Source organism: Microcebus murinus, chromosome 23 (assembly GCF_040939455.1).
Source record: "Microcebus murinus isolate Inina chromosome 23, M.murinus_Inina_mat1.0, whole genome shotgun sequence".
NCBI lineage: Eukaryota > Metazoa > Chordata > Mammalia > Primates > Cheirogaleidae > Microcebus > Microcebus murinus.
In genome coordinates, this window is record NC_134126.1 from 26,918,273 (window position 1) to 26,945,688 (window position 27,416).

Sequence of the window (27,416 nt, forward strand, 5' to 3'; positions counted from 1 at the left end):
AGATACCTTACCCTGGACTCATTTTGAAAAAAAAAAAAAAAGAAGAAGAAGAAAAGATTGTAGCATATTAATCTTACAAATAATAGGCTGTGTTTAGACAACAAAGGAAGAATTAGTTTTTCATTCCATGCTCTTCCCTTGCTGCCACCAACACTCCTTGTTCATTAGCATGTTTTTCCTGCAAAATATTTTGCCAACCCAATTTTCTTTTCTTCATGCTCCCATTCTAAGTATGAACAAATCTCTACACCTTCTTACACTTTTAGGAAAATAATCACTCTCAATTCTGTGAGTTGTGTTCTATTTTCAAGAGGTGTTAAGTATGTTAAGTGTGTGATTCCAGGGTGAACTCCTTTCTCCTTGCTTTGTTGAGTTTCCTAACACATGTTAAAGACAATGATAATGTTCAAAATGAAGAGCACTACTGCATTTATTGGATCCATTTCTGTAGATAGGTCTAAGTAATGAGGAATAATCTGTGTACATGTGTGCACTTTCTTCTTAACTCTTCTTTGGCTAGGTCAGCTAGCCAGTGGTTACTAGTATCATGAGCAAAACTGACAAAGTTAAACATGTGTGACCTGAAAAAGAAAAAAAAGAAAAAGTTAAATAAAAATGATTTTATTTACTAGTGAGAAACACTGATTTTTACTTACTATGTGATAAATTATCAAAAAGAGTTGGTTAATGTAGGGTGCAAAACAAATGAAAAATTAGTAAGTTACAGACAATAACAACTTTCTGCAAGTATAGTTTAGTAGCTATAGCAACAGCTAAAATGTGACAGTTGGGTTTTTAGTTTCTTGACATTAATAGTGGCCAAGGTAGAATCAATTAACATATACATTCAGATTAAAAGTCAATGAATTCCTATTTGAGGGGAATTTAAAAAATATTTAAATGAATAAAAATTAAAAAGTCAATAAAAACCCCCTGAATACTACATGTAGAACAGAGGAAAGAGTCATTAAGAGACTAAGAAAGTTTGAAAGATACATTCACATCAAGTTATTTTTGTGTAATAATTTTATATAAAGACATAAAAGAGATGTCTTTTAAGATCTATAAACATGACCTACAAAAAAGATATCTTAACACATATTGTCATATTTCTTAAACACTGAGAACCCTAAAAGCCACAAGCAAAAGGAGAACCATATACAAGATAGACCAAGCATCTCATGAGACAAATTGTCATAATGGAAACATTCTTTGTAAATTCCACTGTATAATCCCTTGCTCCCATAATATTTGTGCCATTATAACATTACAATAAACTGAGTGCAAAGTACAGGATGAGATAACCGTACTGCTAACAAGAAATAGTTCTGGCAATAGTAGAAATGTAAGCCTCTGTTAACCTTTATAAGTCATGGAGAAAGCCCAAGACAACTGTATTAGTGGATATTCTAAAATCATAGAAATATGATTTTATTAAATCACATATATCTTTTATAATTTACCAGAAGATCTTATTTCTGAGGTACCAGCAGTAACACTTAAGTATAAAACATAATATTGAGTGTTTTGTTGTTCCTATGTATTTTATAAAAGCTGAAGAGTAGAGAAGGAAAAAAAGTAACTAAATTAAATAATTTTAATTTCAATCAAACAGCAAAATCAAACACTTGTTTACACTCCCATCCCTAAACTAGAATTTATCATAGAAATGCAATGCTTCTAAAAGAAATAAAGAAATCCTTTGCTAGACAAACACAAGGAATCACTAAATGAAGTTACATTCTCACTTTCATATTCATTAACTATAACCTCTGTTCCAAATAAGATAAAATATTTAATTAAATAAACTCTCAATGAGTATGAGATCAAAAGGCTAACCAGGCTTATAAAAAGTTAACTCTTGCCCTCCACACCTTATACTTCTAAAATAAGGCAAGTGGAGTGTTTCTTACATGTACATGTAAAAGGCAAATTCTTTGTTAGAGGTCTGGATGAATTTCCTTCTGATTCAGAAATAGAAAAGAAGGTTTACCGCAAAATTCCAATGAGACCATTCAAAACAAATACAGTAGTCCCCTCATTTGTGGTTTCAGTTACGGCCTGGGACGTGCACCCTGAAAATAGGTAAACACAGTACAATAAGATATTTTGAGAGACTGACCATATTTACATAACCTTCATTACAGTATATGGTTATAATTGTTCCATTTTGTTACTAGTTGCTAGTAATCTCTAACTGTGCCAATTTGTAAATTAAACGTCTTATCATTGGTATGTATGTAAAGGGACAGGTTCTATCTGTGCTTTTAGGCATCCACAGGAGCTCTTGGAACATGTGCCCTACAGATACAGGGGGATACAGTATTCTCCCGCCTTCTAAATTCTAGCACCTTTTGTCCTGTTAAAAGTATCATGGCCAATCACTTTACCAAAGTACGTGAAGAAACTGATGGAAGCCAGAGAAGACCTGGCAAATCTCATTCCACCCCTTCCTGACCCACAAAACCCAAAAGCACTAGCTTTGGTAACCCGATAATACTCTATAAATTGGTAATTTATAATTTGATAAATCAGTAATACTATTTCAAAAGGAGATCTGGAGCAAATGCAAAAATGTACGTAAGATTGGCGGTTTAATTTTTTTGGAGTAATTTTGCTGAGGCATCTGTACCAACTTCACTCACTTTCTTGACTTAAAACTCTGGTAGTTTTTGCTGGCCTCTAAACCACATTCCTAAAAAGTTTCTAAAAAACCTAGAGAAAAAGTTATCTCTTACCACATTTGCTATTGTAACATCTAGAATATTTTATTGGTATTAAACAAATACCTGAAAAACTATTAACTGCCACTCCTCTCCCTGGACTTAATGGTCAAATATTTTACAAAAAGGTTGACCCATTTAGTGATTAAAAAAATATTTACATATGTAGCTTATAATAGGTTTAAGTAATATTGTAATTTAAGGAAAAAGGAAGGAGTGATAGGAGTTAAAAAGGTAAATAGCTGACATCATCCAAAGAATTAAAACAGGCAATTTAACAACAGCATTAAAAGATAGTTTTGTTAATTAATAAAACAATGAACTCTCATGGGCAGCCTGGAAATCACTGAAGATTGTATGAACTCCACAATTACTTTCCTGAGTAATTAAATCGACGAAGCAGAGGAGCCCCAATTTAAATCTTTGTTTGTTAACAGGATACATCAGAGCTGGCCATCACATTTATACTTAATATAGGAAGACTCAATGCAGACTAGGTACTTCAAATAATACTGATTTGGTGTGTGTGTTGCTGTTTTAACATGAGTGCTTACTGTGTGCCAATTAATGTTCTAAGCACCTCACGCGTGGCAACTCATTTGAGCCTTACTACGACCTCATGAGGTAGGTACTATCTTTCCTCCATTTTACAAAGGAGAAAACTGAGGCATGAAGAGGTTAAACTGCTCACAGTCACACAGCTCCTTGATGGTAGACCCAGAATTCAAACCGAGCAGTCAGACACCAGAGCCTGCCTTCCTAACCACTGGGCTGTTTGGGGCTTCACTGGCATCTATTTATAAATATAACTCAGCACAAGGCCCAATCATAGGCAATTTCACAGTATGTTCAAGGCTGATTTTTCCTAGCTTTCTTTGCTGCTGTATAACACACAGATACTATGAGAGATTATAATGAGTAGAAAAAAGGGTGAGTTGGTTAGTAGATCACAAACTGAGACTTTGGCTTTCAAGGCACTTTCCTTTGAAATGTGGTTAGTGTTCTTGAAAATACTGAGTGGGGGGAGACATCAATTCTAGTCATCCAGGATAATAATTACAGATATAAGCAATGAAGAGTCAGCATGTCAAAAAATGTAATAGAGCTAACAGAGTTATGCACTGATATTAGCATAAAATTTTACTGGAAAGAAGCTAAGAGCACATTTTTTAAAAGCATCACAATATCTGCTCACCTAGAATTTCCATAGTCCCAAGCCTAAACCTATGGAACCAAATATTACCACAGCAGCAATAACACCTTGAGTGGGAAAAATACGGTAACATGGTTAATAGAAATAGGAGCAATTACATATTTCATTACATTAGTATGTCATAGTTTCACATGATATACATATTGGTTCTAAAATTATAGAAAAAGTAGGAGACATTAATTGCATTTTGTATATGGCTTCCTATGGCACAAGTTCGAAAATAACATTGCATGTTATTTGTTCTGTTTTCTTTGAAAGACAAAGAAATGAAATACTTAAGGAAAAGGGTGACAATCTTCAAATACAAATTTTTGATAGGTTTGAGAGGATTCTAAAGTATTTTGAGCCAACCGTGCTCAATTTTCAACGTTCTGATCACTGATCATTCAAATACGATGATGGAATTATATCATTTTAGAGCAGAAGGTATCATAAAGCTCACTCTCATTTTGTAGATAAATAAACTAAGTCTCAGAAAGACGGAAGTTACATATGTGGTCAATGGGAAGGCCTCTTAGTTAGTTCAGAGCACAGATAAGAGATGTGTAGGCATTTCCCCATCATAGAAAAGATGCCTGCCTTACCATCTGAGATTAGAGGGCAAAATATATTTACTTTGCCTACAAAGGATATGCTCTGCAGTGTTCAGTCTATTGTATTAAGAGATGAAATTTCATTTAGGAAAGCTATATTCACTTGAAGCTGAAGAGCCCTTTTTTGAGCAAAACAGCAGCAAATAATTGGTCAAATATAGTGGTCAATGTCAAATCATTTTCGCACTTTGCTTTCTATTGTTTCATCTTATAAAAACCCATTTGCCATCTTCTCTTACCATCCTCATTCTCCCTTTCCTTCTCCAACATCTCCCACCCCCGAAAATGACCCTGGACTCTACCCTTTTGATCTGTACTGCAAAGGAAATCATCAGTGACAGTACAAAAGCAACTGAAGCTAATGTTCCTAATGAGTATATAATTGTCTAATTTGACAATTGTCTAATTTGACAATGAGTTGGGCAGTCTCTTGGCCTGTCACTAGGATAACAATCTTTCTATGATTTAAAGTGTCTGGTACTTGGCCAGGCATGGTGGCTCACACCCACAGTCCCAGCACTCTGGGAGGCTAAGGTGGGTAGATGATTCAACATCATTTATGCATAATGATATTGTATCAGTAATAAAAAGTCCCCCAATAAAATAAGTCCAGATTGGATGGCTTTACTGCTGAATTCTACTAAACTTTCAAAATTAGAATTCCCACTAATTTTTCTCAAACTATTTCAAAAAGTTTAAGAGAGGGGAATTCTCCCAAGCTCATTCTACAAGGCCAGCATTAACAGAAATGGTATGATGTGTGATAGGGTTTTCACAGTAAACCAGTGGAGGCAGGGGGAAGTGGGTATCCATGAGTTGATGATTGTTGAATTAGGGTGGGCCCACAGGGATTCACTGTACTGTTTTCCTTACCTGTATGATGTTTAAAGTTTTCCATAATAGTAAGTTTAAAAACAAATAAATAAATGGCAGGACAAATTAAGAAAAAGAAGACAATATTCTCTTCCAGAAATACGGATTGTTCATTCCACAATGATAACAGTCACTGCCTGAGAGCCAAACTTACCAGGTATAAATGTGGAAGAATCTACAGAAAAGGAAGGGGAGAAAAAAAAGAATTACAAAAATAAAAATTTTTAAAAGTCACTGATGGCTTAGCAATTTAATATAACATCAATAAGCTACACTTGAAATCTCTAAAGCAACTCAAATTTTGGTAAATCAACGAATTGTAAATAAATTTATGAAAATAACTACACATTACCTTAATCAAATAAAAAACACCACTGTCTCTATCTGTTCAACGGAATAAACACTATTAACATAAATTATAATAAAGAGTTACTGAATGCCAAAACAAACACCATCTAAATTTGGTTGTATCATTTGATGGCAAGAAAGAAGTTTGAGAAGCTTGAATAGTAAATAACTGCTGATTCAATCCTACTACCAAGAAACTATAAGAAACTCAAGTCCCATTCTATCAAAACTCAAAATTATTGTATCACCTTATTATTTTTATCTTTTAATGACCACGGTAAAATAAACTTTAGTTTGAAATAAGTACATTCATAATAAATAAGCTGCTTTCTAGTGAGGTGAATAAATTTACTCACAGTACCATTTAGAACAGGCAATATTACACAGCAGAAAAAGCACAGGATGTGGAGCCAACCACATGTGTTTGACTGGTTAGTCAACCAGGATGTGTTTAAACTTCCCCATTCACTATGCACTGGATGTGAGCTGTGCAAGTTATTCTCTGAGCCTCTAATTCTGCATCTATAAAATGAAACTAAATATACTGATATTGTAGGGACTGGTAACAACAAATAGATGGTACAGGGTATATGACACGATACTACATACCCAATAAGTGGTAACTACTATGATTTTTCAATAAGTGCTAAATTTGATATGTTATATTGTACCCTGAGAGAATCAATTAATTTTACGTAAGAGCAAAATTTCATAGACTTATTATATATTTGTGTTATTTTAGTATATAATTATATTTATTATATTTTTATCCTCCTATTCACTCATTAGTTTAATTTCTTCAATTATCTTGAACTTTCTACATATCTTTTACTGTTGAAAGAAATATTTGAACACTTAGGTCTACAACAAATTTATATAAAGTGAAATTTATTTGCTTTGACTTGCCTTATTAAAATGTGGGGACATACAATCTAAAAATTTTAAACCCAGAAGATGACGGACGAGAAACACTGCCAGACAGAGTGTCTCTGCAGAAAGACAGATTCTAGGAGAAATCAGAAGAAGCAAGCAGACGAGCATACATCAGACCAGGGTCGGAAGGAGGGGTACCTGAGACCATGGGAGGAGGCTTCAGAGGAAAACTGGAAGCAGAGACTTCCCGAGCAGCCTGGAGACCAGCGGCAAGGATAGGTGGCGTGGTTAACTTTCCCCTCCATTGCATCTCAGGCTGCTGGTGGGCTCCCCGACGGATGGAGAGACCTATGGACACCAGCCCAGAGAGGCCACCACCAGCGAGCGGTATGCCTATAGCGGACTAGGCCAGGCTACCTACTCCCGTGGGCACCTCCCTGAGTACAGACCCGAGCCTCGCGGCAGGCGCCATGTTGCCTCATTCTCCCCTCCCCCGACCCTATCTGAGGCTGCCGAGAGAGACAATATAGCCACCAGCCGGAGGCACCTACAGGGAATGCGACCTTCCCTTTTGGGGCTCTACAGCTGACTGATGGGAACTCAGACGGTGAGCTCCCTAGCCGCCAGCCCTCCCAGGTGCTGCTAGCCCGGTGATCTCTGAAGAAAGGGGCAGACCCTGAGGCTGAGAGACATCAACCCAGCTTGGGCTCCTATGGGTGAATTAGGATTGGCACTCCTCTCCCTGGTGGGGTTAGGGATTGAACTCTGGGGCCCAGAGGTCAGACCTGCGGACCAGATGCCGTGCACTCAGGTCTCGCATTGCCCGGGGCACATAAGGGATATACGTGAACAGCCTATTGAGGTGTGTGTGCCTACAGAGGCAGATCAGCGTCCTTGAGGGCAACCCTCCTCCCAAGGGGGGCCATTCACCCAGCCCAGGCGGTGATCCTGTGCAGGGAACCTCCTGGCTGGCATCACAGCCAGCAGAGGCCCAGTAGCATGAGGTCTGGCTTGCTGGCAGAGGCCTAGGAGTAGCTGCGGAGTTGGGGAGGGTGGAAAGGAGCGAGGCCTGCTCCAGACTGCAGGTCTCAGACGGCCCCACCCCACACGCAGACTTTCTGACTGAGCGGGGCCATTCCAGTCCCTCCCTGATAGCTTTTCCGAGAAGCAGAGAACAGAACTTTGACCCCTGCTAACGGCATTGGTGATGCCTGAGGGCAGGCTTACACAAGCCAGCTCCACCCAGACTTACTCCCAGACCAGCCCTCACTGAGGGGGAGAAAAGAACACACTTGGAGGTCCCAGGGCCCCACCGAACACCAGAGGCAGTAGAGTGCCTATCCAGGGAAACAAAAACTGAATACGTGACCAAAAAGCAATAGTGTAGCCTGTTCCTCCAAGGGAGCACCACCTACTGACAGGGAGGACTTTCTGCACACCCTTTTCACGGCACCTACTGACTCATCATACAGGGTGTGGTCGAATCTCACCCACAAATACCACCTACCGGCTCAGAGACTAAACAAGGCATGTCAACACCCAAACGAAAACCTAAAGGAAAGAAACAACTGATCCAGATGGGAAGAAATCAGCAAAGGAATTCCAGAAATATGAAGAACCAAATGGAAACCACACCACCAAAGAGGAGCACCAGCCCGTTAGAAACGGACACCAACCAAAATCAGGCAACCAAAATGACAGAAGAGGAATTTCGAATGTGGATCATAAGAAAATTCAACGACCTGCAAGAACAACTGGATAACCAACACAAAGAAAACACAAAGAGACTCCAGGACTTGGAACAAAAATTCACTAAAGAAATTGTTACGATGAAGAAAAGTTAAACCCAACTCCTGGAAATGAAGAATCAATTCAGGGAACTACAAAACACAGTGGTAAGCCTCAAGAACAGGGTAGACCAAACAGAAGAAAGAATCTCAGAGATTGAAGATAACACCTTTCAATGAAATAAATCAGTCACAGAGATAGAGCAGAGAAACAAGAGAAAAGAGCAAAGCCTACAAGAGCTGTGGGATTATGTGAAGAAACCTAATGTGAGGGTCATAGGGTTACCAGAAGGGGAGGAAGACAACACTCAAGGGTTGGACAAGCTATTTGAAGATATAATAGAGGAAAATTTCCCTTGTCTTCCTAAAAAATCTCGATATACAAGTTCAAGAAGCTCAAAGGACCCATGGGAAATTCAATGAAAACAGGAAGACGTCACGACAAGCAGTCATCAGACTGACCAAAATATCAACTAAAGAGGCCCTTCTAAGAGCTGTAAGATGAAAGAAGCAAGTAACATACAGAGGAAAGCCAATCTGAATAACACAACACTTCTCTAGTGAGACTTTATAAGCAAGGAGAGACTAGGGATTCTAAAACAGAACAATGCCCAGCCGAGAATCTTACTCCCTGCAAAGCTAAGTTTTGTATATGACGGAGGAATCAAGACATTCTCAGATAATCAAACACTGAGGGAATTCACCAAGACAAGACCAGCCTTTCAAGAAGTATTCAAAACAGTGTTACCCACAGATCAGCAAAATAAATACTCATGAATGTAAATCTACTCAAACAAGGATCAAAGCCCAGATACCACAATGGCTCAAGAGAGAAAACAAAGCAACAAAGTTCAACCCAAATGGCTTGAACTCCCCAATCAAGAGACACAGGCTGGCTGAATGGATAAAAAAACACAACCCAAGTATCTTCTGCCTTCAGGAAACACATCTAACCTGCAAAGATGCAGTTAGACTAAAAGTAAAGGGGTGGAGAATAATATTTCAAGCAAATAGGAGCCAAAAGAAAGCGGGCATGGCGGTGCTGATTACAGATAACTTAGTTTTTAAATCAACAAAAGTAATAAAAGACAAACAAGGTCACTATATAATGGTGCAGGGTACAGTTCAACAAGAAGACATAACAATTATAAATATATATACAACCAACCTTGGTGCACCCAGATTCATAAAGCAAACTCTACCTGATCTAAATAAATGGATAAACAACAACATAATAGTCAGAGACTTGAACACCCCACTGAGAGCACAGGACAGATCCTCCAAACAAAAACAAAGAAATAATGGACTTGAACAGAACTCTAGAACAAATGGGCCTGACTGACATTTACAGGACATTCTACCTCAAACCACTGAATATACATTCTTCTCATCAGCTCATCGGTCATTCTCTAGGATTGACCATATCCTAGGACACAAAGCACATCTCAAACAATTTTAAAAACAGAAATTATACCACAATGGAATAAATGTAGAAATCAATCCTAACAGGAGTTCTCATTTCTACACAAAGTCATGGAAACTAAACAACCGTCTGCTGAATGATCACTTCATAAATGAGGAAATCAAGATGGAAATCAAAAGATTCTTTGAACTACATGACAAAGGTGACACAAGTTACCAAAACTTGTGGGACACAGCTAAAGCAGTCCTGAGAGGAAAGTTTATTTCCATAAATTCCTATATCCAAAAGTCAAAAAGATCACAAATAGACAACCTAATGAATCATCTCAAAGAGCTGGAAAAAGAAGAACAGACCAACCCCAAACCCAGCAGAGAGGTGAAATCATTAAGATCAAATCAGAACTAAATGAAATTGATGACAGGGAAACCATACGGAAGATTAATAAAAGGTAAAGTTGGTTCTTAGAAAAAATAAACAAAATTGACAAATCATTGGCTAGAGTAATGAAAAGCAGAAAGGAAAAATCTCTAATAAGCTCCATCAGGAACAGTAAAGGAGAAATTACAATTGATAGCCCGGAGATACAAGATATAATTTATGAATAATGCAAAATCCTCTATGCACACAAACTGGAAAATGTGGAGGAAATGGACAATTTCTTAGAAACACACAGCCTCCTTAGGCTCAAACAGGAAGACATAGAATTCCTGAACAGACCAATATCAAGTACTGAAATTGAAACAGCAATAAAAAACCTTCCTAAAAAGAAAAGTCCTGGACCAGATGGTTTCACACCCGAATTTTACCACACCTACGAAGAAGAGGTGCCTCTTCTTCACTCTGCAGATGCCTATCCTGCAGAAATTATTCCACAACATTGAGAAGGATGGACACCTCCCCAACACATTTTATGAAGTGAACATAACCCTGATAACAAAACCAGGAAAGGATGCAACAGAAAAATAAAACTACAGAGCAATATCCCTTATGGATATACATGCAAAAATTCTCAACAAAATCCTAGCCAATCGAATCTACGTGCTTGTCAAGAAAATAATTCATCACAACCAAGTGGGCTTCATCCCAGGGATGAAGGGATGATTCAACATACGCAAGTCTATAAATGTAATTCACCATATAAACGGATGCAAAAACAAAGACCATATGATTCTCTCAATAGACACAGAAAAAGCATTTGACAAAATTCAACACCAGTTTATGATAAGAATGCTGAACAAAATAGGCATAGACGGGGCTTACCTAAAAATGATACAAGCCATATATGACAAACCCACAGCCAATATCGTACTGAAAGGCAAAACATTGAAAGCATTCCCACTTAGAACTGGAACAAGACAAGGTTGCCCACTATCTACACTTCTATTCAACACAGTGCTGGAAGTCCTCGCTACAGCAATCAGACAAGAGAGCGGAATTAAGGGCATCCAAATGGGAACAGAAGAGATCAAACTCTCACTCTTTGCTGATTACATGATAGTATACCTAGAAAGCCCCAAGGATTCAACCAAGAGACTCCTTGAACTGATAAATGAATTTGGTAAAGTCTCGGGATACAAAATCAATACATAGAAATCAGAGGCATTCATATACGCCAACAACAGTACAAGTGAAAACCAAATCAAAGACTCAATTCCCTTCAAAATAGCAACAAAGAAAATAAACTACCTAGGAATATATTTAACTAAGGAGGTAAAAGACCTCTACAGGGAGAACTATGAAACACTGAAGAAGGAAATGGCAGAGGAGGTAAACAGGTGGAAGAATATACCATGCTCATGGGGCAGCAGAATCAACATTGTTAAAATGTCTATACTACACAAAGTGACCTACAGAGTCAACGCAATCCCTATCAAATCACCAGGAGAAAACATGGTTGTCCTGGGAAGAAGTTCACCCTGGGTTGCTGTAATATGAACAGAACTGGGTCTTTGTATAATCTGGAGGCCCTTAGTCACTGGGACATGTACAGTAGAGGACTCCTGTGCTGCTGGGAAGACTCTGTGCAAGTGAACCCTTTGCTGTGGTGGATCTCTGGGCTGTTGGTGTGGCCAGTGTAGCAGAAGCATTAGCTGTGATTGGATTCTGAGCTGCTGCTAGAGCCTCTGTAGATAGGGTATTTGATGTGAGAGATGTCTGGGCTGTTGCTGGGGTGTTTGTGGCTGAATAATTTGCTGTGGTGGGTTTCTGGGGAGTTTGTCAGGCTCTTGTAGTTGGAACATGTACTATGGAGGGCTTCTGAGGAGTTGGTGAGGCTCCTCTAGCTGGAACATGTACTATGGATGGCTTCTGAGGAGTTGCTGAGACGCCTGTAGCTGGAACATGTACTGTGGAGGGTTTCTGAGGAGTTGGAGAGACTCCTCTAGCTGGAACATGTACTATGGATGGCTTCTGAGGAGTTGGTGAGGTTCCTGTAGCTGGAACATGTACTGTGGAGGGTTCTGAGGGGTTGGTGAGACTCCTGTAGCTGCAACATGTACTGTGGTAGGTTTCTGAGGACTTGGTGCAACTCATGTAGCTGGTCCATTTTTGAAAAGTTAATAGAGCTTCCATACCTGAATGTGCCCTGGATCTCCGTAAAGATGGTGAGAATACTAGATTTTCATAATTTTCAATGGTCTCATTTCCTGTGGAGAAAAATGGTGAGAAAAAATTACATAAATATTGCTGTCCAACTTAAGATTTCTTAGGCATTGCTTGCTCTATGGCTATTGTCTTTCCCTCTCCATAAACACCTACATATGACTTTTAGGAAACCAAGTCTTACTGCATATTTCCCAAGGAGCTGAATGGCTGCATTGCCTTTCATTTGATATAAATTTTACTTATCAGTGACTAAAGCAGAGTCATGTCAAAGTAGTATTGAGGCCCTTAAGCTGTTTCCTTGAGAGAAAAGGAAACCAAAGTTGGAATCAGAGTGATCTTATTCTGTAACCTATCTCTCTTTATTTGCTCTTCCAAATTGCCTGCGTTTGCTCATGCCAAGACCACAGAAAAACAGAATGCAATCATTGGACCAACAGAGAGAATCACAGCATAGTTACTTTTCCCACTGCTTTCAGGACATGTTAGTGAGCTTGAGAACTTGCTGTGTTGTACTCCTTCTCAAAGTAATATGGCAGTCTGAATAAAACTCACTCCCATTTCTCCTGTGCGAGTTACCAACTGTACGTATATTAGTTTAGTTCCTCTTTAGATTTCCGGTTAGATAACCATTAACGTCAAACTTCCATTAAGAACATGTTCTGAGAATAACAAATCTAATGGCACAGCACTGATGTAGTCTTCAGAGCCACTGTCTCTTTGGGTCGCTTGTACAAAGTCTGTTATGGCAGCTATTAAGTAGAGCTGAACCCTAGTTTTACCACATCCTAGTGACCTTGGGCAGTTCTCTAATCCCTTTAAACTTAAGTTTTCTCATCTGTAAAAACAGGATAAAAGCAGAACAGATTGCACAGCATTACCGTAAGGTTTAAGGAAATAATTTAGTAAGTTTCTCACACAGTGTCTGTCCCCGAAGCCACAGGTTGTACCATCCAGTACTCCTGCTGCCAGTCCCATCACACACATCATGCCCTCGTTTATATACACACACCGATGGTGCATGTTGTTTTCTGCTTCCTTACCTGTCTCACAGGATGCTATAAAGAATAACTCCAGTAAAATACCTACCAGGTAACACAGCACTTAGCAGGCACTGAAAACATCACAGGTAGTATTATTAGGGTAAATGAACTTTTTGTACGGACTTTTCTTTCTAAGGCCCTCAGATATTCTTTGTTCTACTAAGTTCTCATTTTTGATCCATGGTAGCTTACATACTACCATGGAGTTTAAATTTCCCAGAAATTAATTTTTTAGTTATCTTTTTCGTATTGTCACCTAGTTTAATCCCACTGAAGTCAGAAGGCATGCTCTAAATAACTTCAGTTTTCTGGAATGCACTGTAATTTAGACCCCAGTGAATGGTCAAATTTGATAAATGTCTCATGTGTACTTGAAACCCGCCATCTGTCGTTATGAGGTTCAATGCTCTTATATGTCATTCATTTAATTGTTGCACAGACCTTCTATGTTCTTAGTCAAGTTTAGTTGTTTGTTCTATTAGCTATTGAAAAACCTGTGAATTCTCCAACTATGAAAGTGGATTTGTCTTTTTTTCTTTCTGTTCATTTTTGCTCTCTATAGATTGTAGCTATTTTATCAAGTGTATAAAGATTTTACCTTGTGCTATCTTCCTGTTTGGGTTGACCTCATTATCATTATAAACTGTTTCAAGTCAATATATACATGCACAAGTTTATTTTAGCCAGTAATGTACGCATGATGTATTTCTCCATTCTTTACTTTCAACTATTCTGTATTCTTATAATCAAACTGTGTGCCTTGTAAATAGTAAATACGCTTTCTTTTTAAATCTCGTGTGACAGTCATAGTCAAATTACACTTCATACAATTACTGATATAGTGGGCTTTTATAGCAATCACCTAATTAATCAGTTTTCTGCTCCACCCATCTCTCTCTTTTATTTTTATTTTGGCATATTATGGGGGTACAGATTTTAAGGTTTCAATAAGTGCCCATTCCCCCCTCCCCCACACAAGTCTGAGTCTCCAGCATGACCATCCCCCAGGTGGTGCACATTTCACTCATTATATATGTATATACCCGCCCCCCTCCCCCCTGCCCAATACCCTATGACTGTAGTACCTATGTGTCCACTTAGGTGCTGATCAGTCAATACCAATTTGCTGGTGAGTATATGTGGTGCTTCTTTTCCCATTCTTGGGAAACTTCACTTAGTAGTATGGGTTCCAGCTCTAACCAGGTAAATATAAGATGTGCTATATCACCGTTGTTTCTTAGAGCTGAATAGTACTCCATGGTATACATATACCACATTTTATTAATCCATTCTTGGATTGATGTCCACCCATCTATCTTATGTTCCTTTCTGTTTCTCTTCCTCTCTTGTTCTTTTGTGGATTAAATATGCATTATGATTCCTTTATTAGCTTATGATGTATGTACTCTTTTACCATTCTTTTGTGGCAACCCTAGAGATAACAGTGTGTCCTGGACTGTAGGCCAGTTATGAAAATTTTCACTTTCACCACTTTTTTAATACACCTAGAATCTCATAACGTCTACGCTGAGCTTACTCTTTTTTACTTTTGCTTTATTACTATGGTGCATTTGTATTCTAAATATAATTCGAACCTAAAAGACATCAGATTCATTGTTTCTGTAAACTCACTGTTCATATACCCTTACCACTGTTCTTCATTTCCTCTTGCATTTTCGTGTTTTTGTTTTACCTGGCATCATGTTCACTCTACTTGAAGAATTTCCTTTAGTTTTTCACTCTGTACATGTCGGGCTTGCTGGTGACAAGTACCCTCAGCTTTTGTCTGATACATCTTTATTCCGCATTCAGTTTTTAAGAATGTATTTATTCATCAGGTACAGAATTCTGGATGAACAGTAATTCTCTTACAGTATTTCAAGATTTCTTCTTGTCTTTTGGCTTGCACCATTTTTTTGTTGAGAAAGTGATCAGTTTTACTGTTGCTCCTATGATGGTTTCTTTGTTTATTTTTAATCTCTGAGTAGTCTTATCATTGTTTGAGTTACCAAAAGTTTCCTATGGGGCACCTTGAAGTGAGTTGTTTCTATTCTGCTTAGAGTCACAGAGCTTCTTGAATTTGTTGGCCGATATATTTCACCAGGTTTAGACAATTGTCAGTCATTATCTTTTTGAAAATTTCTTCTGCTCCCATTTGTCTTTTCTCTTCCTCCTCCTCCACCTCTTTCTTGTCATCTCTCACCTTCTCTCTGTCTCCTCTCTTTCTAACATGTGTTACAACAGCTTAACATGTCTTTAATGTCTCAAACTTATTCCTATAGTTTACATTTTTTTGTCTTTCTGCTTCAGTTTGGACAGTTTTAATTAACCTGTCTTCCAGTTCGTTATACTGCTTCCACTGTGTCCAAGTCACTGTGAAAACCTATCTATTGTGTTCTTAATTTCAGATATTTTCCAGTGATACATTGGTCATTTTACTCCATTTGGGGAGATCCTATTTTCTGCTGAAGTTCTCTAAATTTTCTTTTACTATCTTAAACATATTAATGACTTATTTTAAAGTCCTTGTCAGCTAACTCAATTATCTGGATCTTCTTTATTTCATTCGGTTTTCTCTTGATTTGGTGATGTTTTCTTGCTTCTCTCCATATCTAATAGATTTTTATTATATGCTAGACATTGTATATAAGCATCCAGATGGTACCATAAGATATGATAGGCAGATTGTATTGAGATGATCGTCTCTTCAACCTGTCAGGCATTGAGCTGGGTTACAGTTTGAGTAAGATTCAGGCTTCCTCTGCTCTTGTCTCTGTTCCCTGGGAGTGGCCCTTCTGGGCTTTGGCTGGAGAGCCAGATGCATCTTTGTTGCCTCAGCCCTGAAAGACTGCAGGAGATCCAGGTCTGTGCTTCAGAGTTCCCCCAGCCCAGCCATCTAGCCTCCTTCCCCACACAGCTTCATAATGAGCACAGGTGTCCTACGGAGGAGTGTGGACGTGTGCTTGCTAAAGGCCTGTTCCTCTCATGGGCACTTGTCCAAATACTACCAGGTTCTGAGATCTTACTGGGCATGGTAGAATCACTGGAGCCAGCTTCCCAGGCTCACATGCAGCCCTAGAAATCAGCTAATGGCCAGTGGAAAAATTGGCTTTGCATGTGAGGACCTCAATTCCAGTGTATTAATCTAGCCTTTCGAAACCATTAAAAACTTTGCTGGTTTCTGTCTTTCCTGGAAATGGTCTTTTGTCTGGGTCAAGGTGGACCCTCAGCCCAGGTTCACAATCAGCAAATGGCCCCAGGGAAAAATACAACTGACTCAGCTCAGATTGCTTTGCCTTCATTCCCTACCGCCAGGAATTTTACTTCATTCGACCTAGTTGTTTCCACAGCTGTATCTTATGCCCTTAAATATATGATTTTTAAAAAATGTATGCAGATTGTATAGCTGTTTTAATAGAAGCATTAGCTGCCATGACCTACTTGAACTACCAGGTAATTTTAACTACCACTTAGTTTTAAGATCTAAATAACTGACAATTTGATAAAATTAGGGAAAATAAATACAAAGTAGATCAAATAAATTCCCTAATTATAAACACATACAACGCTACACTTTATCATAGTGAAATGAGTGCAAGCAATAAAATTTTCACCACTTACACTATCAAATCTCCACACCATAATAATTATTATCATCAAAGGTACAAATAGTATAATGATGTAATATTAGTGAGAGAGTGAGTTGGTACAGTCTCTTTGAAAACTATGCTGTTAACAGCTATGAAAAATGTAAATGGCCCAGCTGTGGTGGCTGAGACCTGTAATCCTAACACTTTGGGAGGCTGAGGGGAGATGATCGCTTAAGGCCAGGAGTTTGAGACCAGTCTGAACAACATAGCATGACCGTGTTCCTACAAAAACTATGAAAATTAGCTGGGCGTGGTAGCGCACACCTGAAGTCCCCACTGCTCAGGAGGCTGAGGCAGGAGGATCACTTGAGCCCAGGAGTTTGAGTTGGCAGTGAGCTATGATGACACCACTGCTCCGTAGGCCAGGACACAGAGACTCTGTCTCAAAAAAAAAAAGTAAAAACATTGACCTTTGCTATGGGAATTACACTGGGAAGAATTTATTATACAAATGTACTTGCACACATGTGCAATGACACATGTACAATATTTATTGTAGCAACATTCGTAATAATGTATAAAAAACAAATTACATCCAAAATCCTAAATTCCCATAGAGGACTAGTGACATAAATGTTATCTCCATACAACTGCTATGATAAATAAAAGTAGTATCTGTACATTTATAATCTAGGATGAAACATAACTTATAAAAAATAGTTATTGTTGAGAATAGGACTAGAGATAGAGATTTTTACTTTTCATTTTATACTGATCTACATGATTTAAATATTACATCACTACATTTATGTAGAACATTTGTAGTAAACTATTTTTAATAAGCAATAATTTTTTTAAATTCATGCTAATAGAATTTTAATTATAATTATAAAAGTAGTATCATACTTTTGAGACATGTTGGCATTCATCACTACACAAACACACACCACCTAGTGGTACTATGCAAAGTTTAATCCAGCTTCACTGATCTTTTAAATATCTCTTGGAAAAAAAAAAAATATATATATATTTTTTAATTCAAGATATTATGGGAGTACAAATGTTTTGGTTACATGTAATGCATCTGCTTCACCCAGCCAGGGCTACAAGCATGTCTTTCCCCCATACAGTGCTCTCTGCTTCCATTAGTTTAGGTTACCACCCCCAACCTCCCCACCTGCCTGGCACTCAATAAGTATTGCTACCATGTGAACACCTTAGTGTTGATCAGTTAGTACCAATTTGATGGCAAATAGCTATCTATATTAATGTACTAAAAGTAACATGGCATGAAACAGAAAATTTAAGCTAATTTGATAAAAATGAGATATTTTATATATATAGTCATATATATGTATGTGTGTATATATGCCATAGACCCCTCTGAGAATGTGATGAAAAACTGTACATGTGGTGCACGTTTTTCAATTCTTGTGATACCTCTCTTTGAAGAAAGGGCTCGATCTCTATCCAGGATAATATAAGAGTTGCTAATTCACCATTGTTTTTTGTAGCTGATTAGTATTCTATGGTATCCATACACCACATTTTATTAATCCACTCATGTAACGATGGACACTTGGGTTATTTTTGCATCTTTGCAATTGTGAAATATATCTAAAAAGCAGTTCTAAGGATTCTGACAGTACAGACTGGGTACAAAGAGATGTTGAGGAAAAAAGTCTAGAAGGATAAAGAAGAGAGAATGGTTAATAATACAGAGAAATTCTGAAGGCAGAAAAATAATTGAATGTAATGCAATGACATCGACAGCTAGGCAAGAGTTTCTCAGTTGTCACAACATGTACACCACTACCCTAGAGCCCTGAGTTCAATGTCAGATTCCTCCTCCAATTTAATAAATCACTTCATACATTCTTTTTATAAACAAAGAGCTATCTATATTAACGTACTGAAAGTAACATGGCATGAAACAGCAAACTTAAGCTAATTTAATAAAAATGAGATATTTTATATATATAGTCATATATGTATGTGTATAATGCCATAGACCCCTCTGAGAATGTGATGAAAAACTGTGTCCCATAGAAAAATGCAAACATTCACATGTAAAACATTTTACATTCATTTCTTAGGGAGTTCACAGAATCTCTACAGTCCCTATATAGATCTAAATGTAAGAATAAAGCAAAAATATCACTATACAAAACATTATTACCTTCGCATGTAGGTCCTGGGCCACTCCAATCTCCCTGACCGTTTACTAAAGTGCACTGAATAGAGTCTTCTCCAACCAAGGAAAAGCCTTCATCACACGAGTACGTTACAGTGTTATTATATACATAAAATGCCTCTTCTCCTGCACTTAATCTTGCATACGGGATTTGTGGTGGTGCGTCACAAGTAATCTCTTTAAAAAAAATTCCAACATATTTCATATAAATACAACTGGTAAAGTGTTTCAGAAATAAGACTATAACATGTTAATGACTTTATGTTAAAAACTCAAAATCTACTATATTTCTAAATTCAGCATTTATCAACAAGAGATGCTTATACATGCTTATGAAGTAACTGGCAATATATTTGAAGCTTTGAATGCAAATGTTGTAGAATATGAATGCAAAACTGGAGACCAATTCATAGAAAGAAGATTTAGCACATGTATGTAAAACAAAAATTAGAACATGTTACATACCAAAATCGTGCTAGAAAAAGAAAATACTGCAGGAGTTTAGAGGTGAAAGTAGACCTGCCAGAGAGACTTTAGAGAGGAAACAGTTTTAAACTTGAGTGTAAATCTAAGGTGCACCATTCTTTTGACAGAGAACAGGGAAGAGAGTATTGCTCTTCATTCCCGGGGAAAATGAGGCAAATGAAAGGAGTTGGGAATTGAACTGGCATGCCTGAAAAACCCATACAGAACATTTTGGACAGAGCAAAGATCTTAAATGTTAAAAATTAGAGTTAGATTTCTAGAGTAACATTTTTTAGCACATATCGACTCAAAGAGACCTTTATTCAAAATACATCTTACTGAGCAGCTGATTGTGTAAAATAAACACAGGCAGAGTTGCTCTAGTTATACCATAAAAATAGGCCTCTCCCTGGTAGTTGCCCTGAGAAAAAATTCAAGGCTTCCAAATTCTCTAGAGTCATGAAGTTGTTGTTTTTTTTTTTTTTAACGAAGGAATGAACTGTAATGACATGAGTATGCCAAATTATATTACACCAAATGTACCTAAGTACAAAGAGAATATTAGCATATTTATAAATTACTCTGAGACCTTCAATCAAAATAAAGAGTTATTCTGATTTATACCAAGTTAGAGTCTGCAGGGACTGTACACATACCATCAATTTTGTGCAAATATTCTCTGAGAACCTAATAAACACCAGGCATTGTTTTATAAATGTAAGTCAAAACTGAACAACATAGAGTTCCTATCTTAAAGTCCAGTAGGAAAAGACATTCAAGGAGACAATTTCAATATAAAATGTAAAAGTTATCATAGAAGTAACCAGCCTGGGAAATTTCCTAAGAGACTAGAACTGATTCTTTTTTTTTTTTTTTTTGGTGACAGAGTCTCACTCTGTTGCCTGGGCTAGAGTGTGGTGGCTTCAGCTTAGCTCATAGGAACCTCAAACTCCTGGGCTCAAGTGATCCTTCTTCCTCAGCCTCCCAAGTAGCTGGGATGACAGGCATGTGCCATCATGCCCGTCTAAGTTTTTCTATATATTTTTAGTTGGCCAATTAATTTCTTTCTCGTGATAGCAGAGACTGGGTCTCGCTCTTGCTCAGGCTGTTTTCAAACTCGTGAGCTTCAGCCATCTGCCCTCCTCGGACTCCCAAAGTGCTAGGATTACAGGCATCAGCCCCAGCGCCCGGCCGAGAACTGATCTTAATCAGGAAAATATAGACAAGTAAAAGAGAGGCTGAAATACACTCTAGGCACACGCAGCAACAACACAGAATGATGCAGGGGCATGCAGAAGCATGAGGTACGTGGAAAACAATAAGCAGTTTGCATGGATAAAACATAAAACGTGAGTGTGGAGAAGTAGGTGGACCATGGCTGTCTTGTAGAATATACTAAAGAGTTTTGACTTAGTAACTGATAGGAGATACTAATAAGTTCTAAGGAGAAAAGAGAAAAGTCATATCTGTGTTTCGATAGATCATTCTGGGTAAAATATGAATGAAACCTTAACAGAGTGAAAGAATGAGGCCACTGCCTCAGTATCACCCTTGAACACAGGTAACTAAGACTCCTTCCACAGACCCCACACTTGAAAAGGCTGTGCTCTGGCCCTGCCTTCGGTGTCTCTCTCCCCAGTAGGTGGATATCTGTAGGGCTGAGAGGACATAGTCAATGACAGCCCATCTTACCACCCCTACCCTCATTCTAGAATATGCTCCAGGAACTAGCACCCCAAATTCCCTGTGCCGATACCCCTTCCACTACCTCAGAAGTCCGTTCCCCAGGTCCATGGTATTGAGGGTGGTCTATACTGCCTATATACTCACCTCTAACCAAAGGAAAATGAAGTTGGTTAAGGGTCATGGGGGACGTGGTGGGCATGACTTGGCTATGTAGGCCAAGTTGTCCACTTACGTGTACCAGAGACCCCTCACAGTCGCGGAAGAGGGAGGGCTATTTGAGAGAGGGTGGGACATTCATACTCCTGTGTGGGCCCTGAAAATATCAGCAGTGGTCCTGATTGCAACAGTCCAGATGGGGAATGATAAACTGTGTTATAAGGATACAGATGGAGGGTAAAACACAGGTTTGAAAAATACATTGAGGAGGTAAAGCAAAATGAATTAGTGATTACATGGTGGAAGTTGAGATAAAGAGAGGGGTCTGGGATGACGGTCCTTATATACCTAAAAGTGATTCGAGCCTAGCATGTTCCAGTAGTCCACTGAGAGTAATTTGGAGAAAGAAAACATTGCCAGAGAGGTAAGAAAATGGGTCCTTCTGATAGTGAAGCTTCGTTCAGAGGTGAACAGGTACTACCTCTGTTTGATGGTGGTTAACTAGGGACAATTCTTGAATGTGCTCATTATTCTTTCCTTCTTTATATCTATATGTTCACATCCATATTCAAACATGGACATCAATTCAATGTCAAGTGCATATAGGCCACGGCTGCATACTTGAGGTAAAGCAGCTATTTAGGAATTTACTTTCCACTCATTCTTTTTGGTATGACCAAAACAAAAAAGTAAGTTTGGTGGAAAATCAAACCTAGATCGTAAAAGAAGTAGGGCTTTCTAGGGACAGCTAAAGACACTGGGGTTGCTTCGGAAAAGGGGCTCTTTGCTGCAGCATGCAGACATCGGTGGTTGCCGAGTTGGAGAGATGGATAGAACAGTCTAGGACGAAAATATGAACATCAGGATATTCTCCATGGAGTTCAAGACCCCAAACAAGGCCTAGAACTGTGGCCTAGATGCAGACACGAACAAAAACACAGTGAGTTTGCAGTGCCGATGCTCTTTTATGCTAGAATATATGCTGGTGTCCACATTCCTATGAATCCATGACACCACTTGCTGGTGAAAATTCTGGCCTCACATGGGAGACTGTTTACCTGGACCTTAGGACACATTGCCTGAGCCAAAAAAAAAAAAAAAACCATCCCAGCTCCTTGTTGCTTTCCACCTTTAGTTTACTATCATTTACAACGCCTTTTATTGTTTAGTGGAAATGGAAACTGCAGTAGTGGATAGGAATGGTGACAATTTTAAAAATACCATAATAAGAAAAAAGGAGAGGCACTAGTAGATCTAGAAGGAGGGGTGTAGGGGACTGACATATATATTCCTAGTTTAAGAATTAAAGTTAGTGAGTAATGTACGTGTTCTACCCAGGGCATTTGAAAGTAATGTGTTCCACACAAGGTCCCTGTAATAAACAAGGTTGTTGCCTACAGGCATAACAAAGTACCTGGGTTGCAAGTAAGCAGGAGCTATCCCGCCCCACAACATTCGGAGTCTGGAGGCCACACGATAAACACATTGTTCCTGTGATTGCTGCGTACACCCCATAAAATGGCTGGTTGTCAATGACGGGTAAGACCCCTCAAGGGAGGGGCAACGTAAGTGAGGCACAGCCGCCGGGGTTCGGCCGATGATCTTAAGGGGTCGCCCTAAAATAAGTTGGGAAGAGAAATGCCCCCTGTGGCTCAACTTGCCCATCCTTGCTAATCTCAGTCCATGATCTATGCCTAATACCTAGAGCAACCACCTTGAAATTCTGAGTCAGGGGATATCTGCTTCCCTAAGGCTACGCATTCCAGAATTATGGCTATCGGTGCCAAACCTGGGTGGTTATGTACAAGGAACTAACTTTAATCTTTTAGAGTATAAAAATAAAACTGACCTGGTGTATTTTACTCGAGTCAACCATTTGTACGTGTGTCTGCGTTTTTCTTTGTGTTCTGTGTTTGTGTTTTATGTTCTGTGTTCTTCCTCCATCCTGTAAATGGGTCACGACAGTGGGGACGTGGTGGGTGTGACAGGAGCAGACTTCTTGATGGTAAGGTTCATTGTATTTGCCTTCATATGAATTGACCCCATATGTTGCCAAGTATAAGAGTGTCAATCAATAAATGCTTGATAAATTACCGCAACTGTACTCTAATTTCCTACTCCTATTAACACAAAAAACTTTAACTTTGGAATAATTTTGACAATAGGGTTTTCAGAAGCCATTTGCAGAAAGATATGTAAGAGTGTAAAGAGTGTAAAGAAAAAAGGATGAGAGAAATAAACCATTGAAAAGGCCTGCATGTTTTTTCTCCTCTCAATTTTCAGGAGACATATGTCTCTAATAGATATAAATTGGACTGGATATATCCATTTATGATATTATTTCTGTATCCTGTCTTTCTTTGAGAAGTTAAGATTCTCAAGTGCAGAAACCATACTTCTTTTTCATGGCATAACTTTACTTCTCTAAGGAAAAAATATACTTAAAACACATCTAGATAATTACCTCAGTTAATAACTGTAATTGTAAGAAGAGGCATGTAGATAACTACGGGTCTTAGAAAAATGACAGGAAATGGAAAATGACAGGTTTGAAGTAAGAATCCTAGCTTACACACGTTCTATTGCCATATTGTTTTAGGATGTGGGGTCGAGTGACATTGACTGTCTCAATGGCAGTATTTTCTTCCACAAAATTGTGGTGGGAATCCCCTGTGTAACTTATTTGACTTCAGAAAGGATGGGGGGATAATCAATGACCAAGCACAATACAAATCTAAGCTTGCTGTCATTTTTCATCCTATGGAGGCTAAGAAAAGCTTAATAATTTATCTTCACAAATAACACATGCAGGAACATCACTAGAAAACCTCTTTAAAATAGGAAAGACACACACTCTCAAAGGTGAGAGTGTTACAAATATACACAGTGGATAATTCTTTTTTTATTTATTTATTTTTTTGAGACAGGGTCTGGCTTTGTTGCCCAGGCTAGAGTGAGTGCTATAGCATCAGCCTAGCTCACAGCAACCAAACACTCCTGGGCTCAAGCAATCCTACAGCCTCAGCCTCCCCAGTGGCTGGGACTACAGGCATGCGCCACCATGCCCGGCTAATTTTTTCTACATATATTAGTTGGCCAATTAATTTCTTTCTATTTATAGTAGAGACGGGGGTCTCGCTTTTGCTCAGGCTGGTTTCGAACTCCTGACCTCAAGCGATCCGCCCGCCTCGGCCTCCCAGAGTGCAAGGATTACAGGCGTGAGCCACTGTGCCCAGCCCACAGTGGAAAATTCTTAATTAGCAGAAAGTAATTTATTATTTACCATTAAGCCTCACAACCTGAGTGCTTAGATTTTTAAAAATTTTACCTGTGCATTGTTGACCTGTGATATTCCACCGAACCTCATCATCCACAGCGATACAAGAAACAAATGGTGGACCAACTAGTTGATACCTACAGTAATAGGGATGGAAAAAGAGTGTGTTACATTCCCATCTTTGACTTTCCTCCAGTTCTACAGAATATTATCTTAAAATATTTACCCCATCAGTAGATGGACAGAACTAAGAATAGCTTATAAAGTTCAAATAACAATTTAAAGGAAAAGAAAAGAGGAAGTCTAAAAAGGTGACAAAGCGAAGGAACTAAGAAAATATAAATAACCAAATGGAAAACTCATCCACAAAGAGGAGCCCCAGCCCCCTAGAAATGGGCACCAACCAAAATCAGGCAACCAAAATGACAGAGGAGGAATTTCATATGTGGATCATAAGAACACTCACTGACCTGCAAGAACAACTCAATAACTAACACAAAGAAACCACAAAAGGCCTCCAGGATCTGGAAAAAAAGTTTACTAAAGAAATAGACACAATAAAGAAAAGTTTAACCACACTCCTGGAAATGAAGAATCAATTCAGGGAACTACAATATACACTGGAAAGTCTCAAGAGCACGGTAGATCAAACAGAAGAAAGAATCTCAGAGCTTGAAGATAACACCCTCCAACTAAATAAAACCGTCACACAGATAGAGCAGAGAAACAAGAGAAAAGAGCAAAGCCTACAAGAACTGTGGGATTATCTGAAGAAACCTAATGTGAGCGTCATACGGTTACCAGAAGGGGAAGAAGACAACACTCACGGGTTGGACAAGCTGTTTGAAGATATAATAGAGGAAAATTTCCCAGGCCTTGCTCACAATCTTGATATACAAGTTCAAGAAGCTCAGAGGACCCCTGGGAGATTCAATGCAAACAGGAAGACGTCACGACATGCAGTCATCAGAGTGACCAAAGTATCAACTAAGGAGGAACTTTTAAGAGCTGTGAGACGAAAGAAGCAAGAAACCTACAAGGGAAAGCCAATTCGAATGATACCAGACTTCTCTAATGAGACTTTACAAGCAAGCAGGGACTGCCACACCATTCTCACTCTTTTGAAACAAAACAATGCCCAGCCTAGAATCTTATTTCCTGCAAAACTAAGCTTCGTATATGAAGGAGAAATAAAGACATTCTCAGAGAAGCAAAGGATCAGAGAATTCACCAAGAAAAGACCAGGCCTAGAAGAAGTACTTAAAACAGCGTTACGCACGGAACATCATAATAATAACCCACGACTATAAAAACAACCAAAACCCAAAGATATTAAAGGCCAGATATTACAGTGGCTCAAGACAGAAATCATAGCAACAACATCCAACCCAACAGAATGATCAGTAATCTACCTTACCTATCAGTTCTCTCAATAAATGTGAATGGCTTAAACTCTCCACTCAAGAGACATAGGCTGGCTGAATGGATAAGAAAATACAGGCCAAGGATATGCTGTCTTCAGGAAACACATCTAACCTGCAAGGATGCATATAGACTAAAAATGAAAGGGTGGAGACCAATATTCCAAGCAAATAGAAGCCAAAAGAAGGCTGGTGTGGCAGTTCTAATTTCAGACGATTTAGTTTTTAAACCAAGAAAAGTAGTGAAAGACAAAGAGGGTCATTATATAATGGTGAAGGGCACAGTTCAACAAGAAGAGATAACAATTTCAAATATATATGCACCCAACTTAGGTGCACCCAGATTCATAAAGCAAACCTTACTGGAGCTAAGCAAATGGATTAATAGCAACTCCATAATCGCCGGAGATTTCAACACCCCACTGACGGCATGAGACAGATGCTCCAAACAGAAAATTAATAAAGAAATAATGGACTTAAACAAAACTCTAGAACAATTGGGTCTGACTGACATTTACAGAACAGTCTACCCAAAATCCACTGAATATACATTCTTCTCATCAGCTCAGGGGACATTCTCTAAGATTGACCATATCCTAGGACACAAAGAAAATCTCAAGAAACTTAAAAAAATAGAAATCATACCATGTACCTTCTCAGATCAGAGTGGAATATAAGTAGAAATCAACCCTAACAGAAACTTACATTTCGACACAAAAACGTGGAAATTAAACAACCTCCTCCTAAATGATTACTTCATAAATGAAGAAATCAAGACGGAAATAAAAAAATTCTATGAAGAAAACAACAATGGAGAGACAAGTTATCAAATCCTCTGGGACACAGCTAAAGCAGTTCTGAGAGGAAAGTTTATCTCCATAAATGCCTATAACCAAAAGTCAAAAAGATCACAAATAGACAATCTAATGAAACGACTCAAAGAACTGGAAAAAGAAGAACAGACCAGCACCAAACCCAGCAGAAGAAGTGAAATCAACAAGATCAAATCAGAGCTAAACGAAATTGAAAACAGGGAAGCTATTCAGGAGATTAACAAAACAAAAAGTTGGTTCTTTGAAAAAATAAACAAAATTGACACGTCACTGGCTAAGTTAAGGAAAACCAGAAAAGAGAAATCTAATAAACTCCA

General features: G+C 38.4%; 1 protein-coding gene across 1 annotated transcript in view; it reads right to left on the bottom strand.

Annotated features, from left to right (window-relative positions):
• Nucleotides 1–412: 412 nt before the first annotated feature.
• LOC105868630 (complement decay-accelerating factor-like) overlaps nt 413–27,416 on the bottom strand; it is a 33,074-nt gene continuing 6,070 nt past the window's right edge. Inside the window, exons 4-11 of the mRNA XM_075996881.1 lie at nt 24,897–24,982; nt 19,247–19,438; nt 12,407–12,478; nt 6,822–6,879; nt 5,557–5,577; nt 3,919–3,983; nt 1,994–2,075; nt 413–581 (exon numbers count right to left, since the gene is read on the bottom strand). Of these exons, the coding sequence (XP_075852996.1) occupies nt 458–581; nt 1,994–2,075; nt 3,919–3,983; nt 5,557–5,577; nt 6,822–6,879; nt 12,407–12,478; nt 19,247–19,438; nt 24,897–24,982 (700 nt within the window). The 3' untranslated portion in view covers nt 413–457. The remainder of the gene's footprint in view (nt 582–1,993; nt 2,076–3,918; nt 3,984–5,556; nt 5,578–6,821; nt 6,880–12,406; nt 12,479–19,246; nt 19,439–24,896; nt 24,983–27,416) is intronic.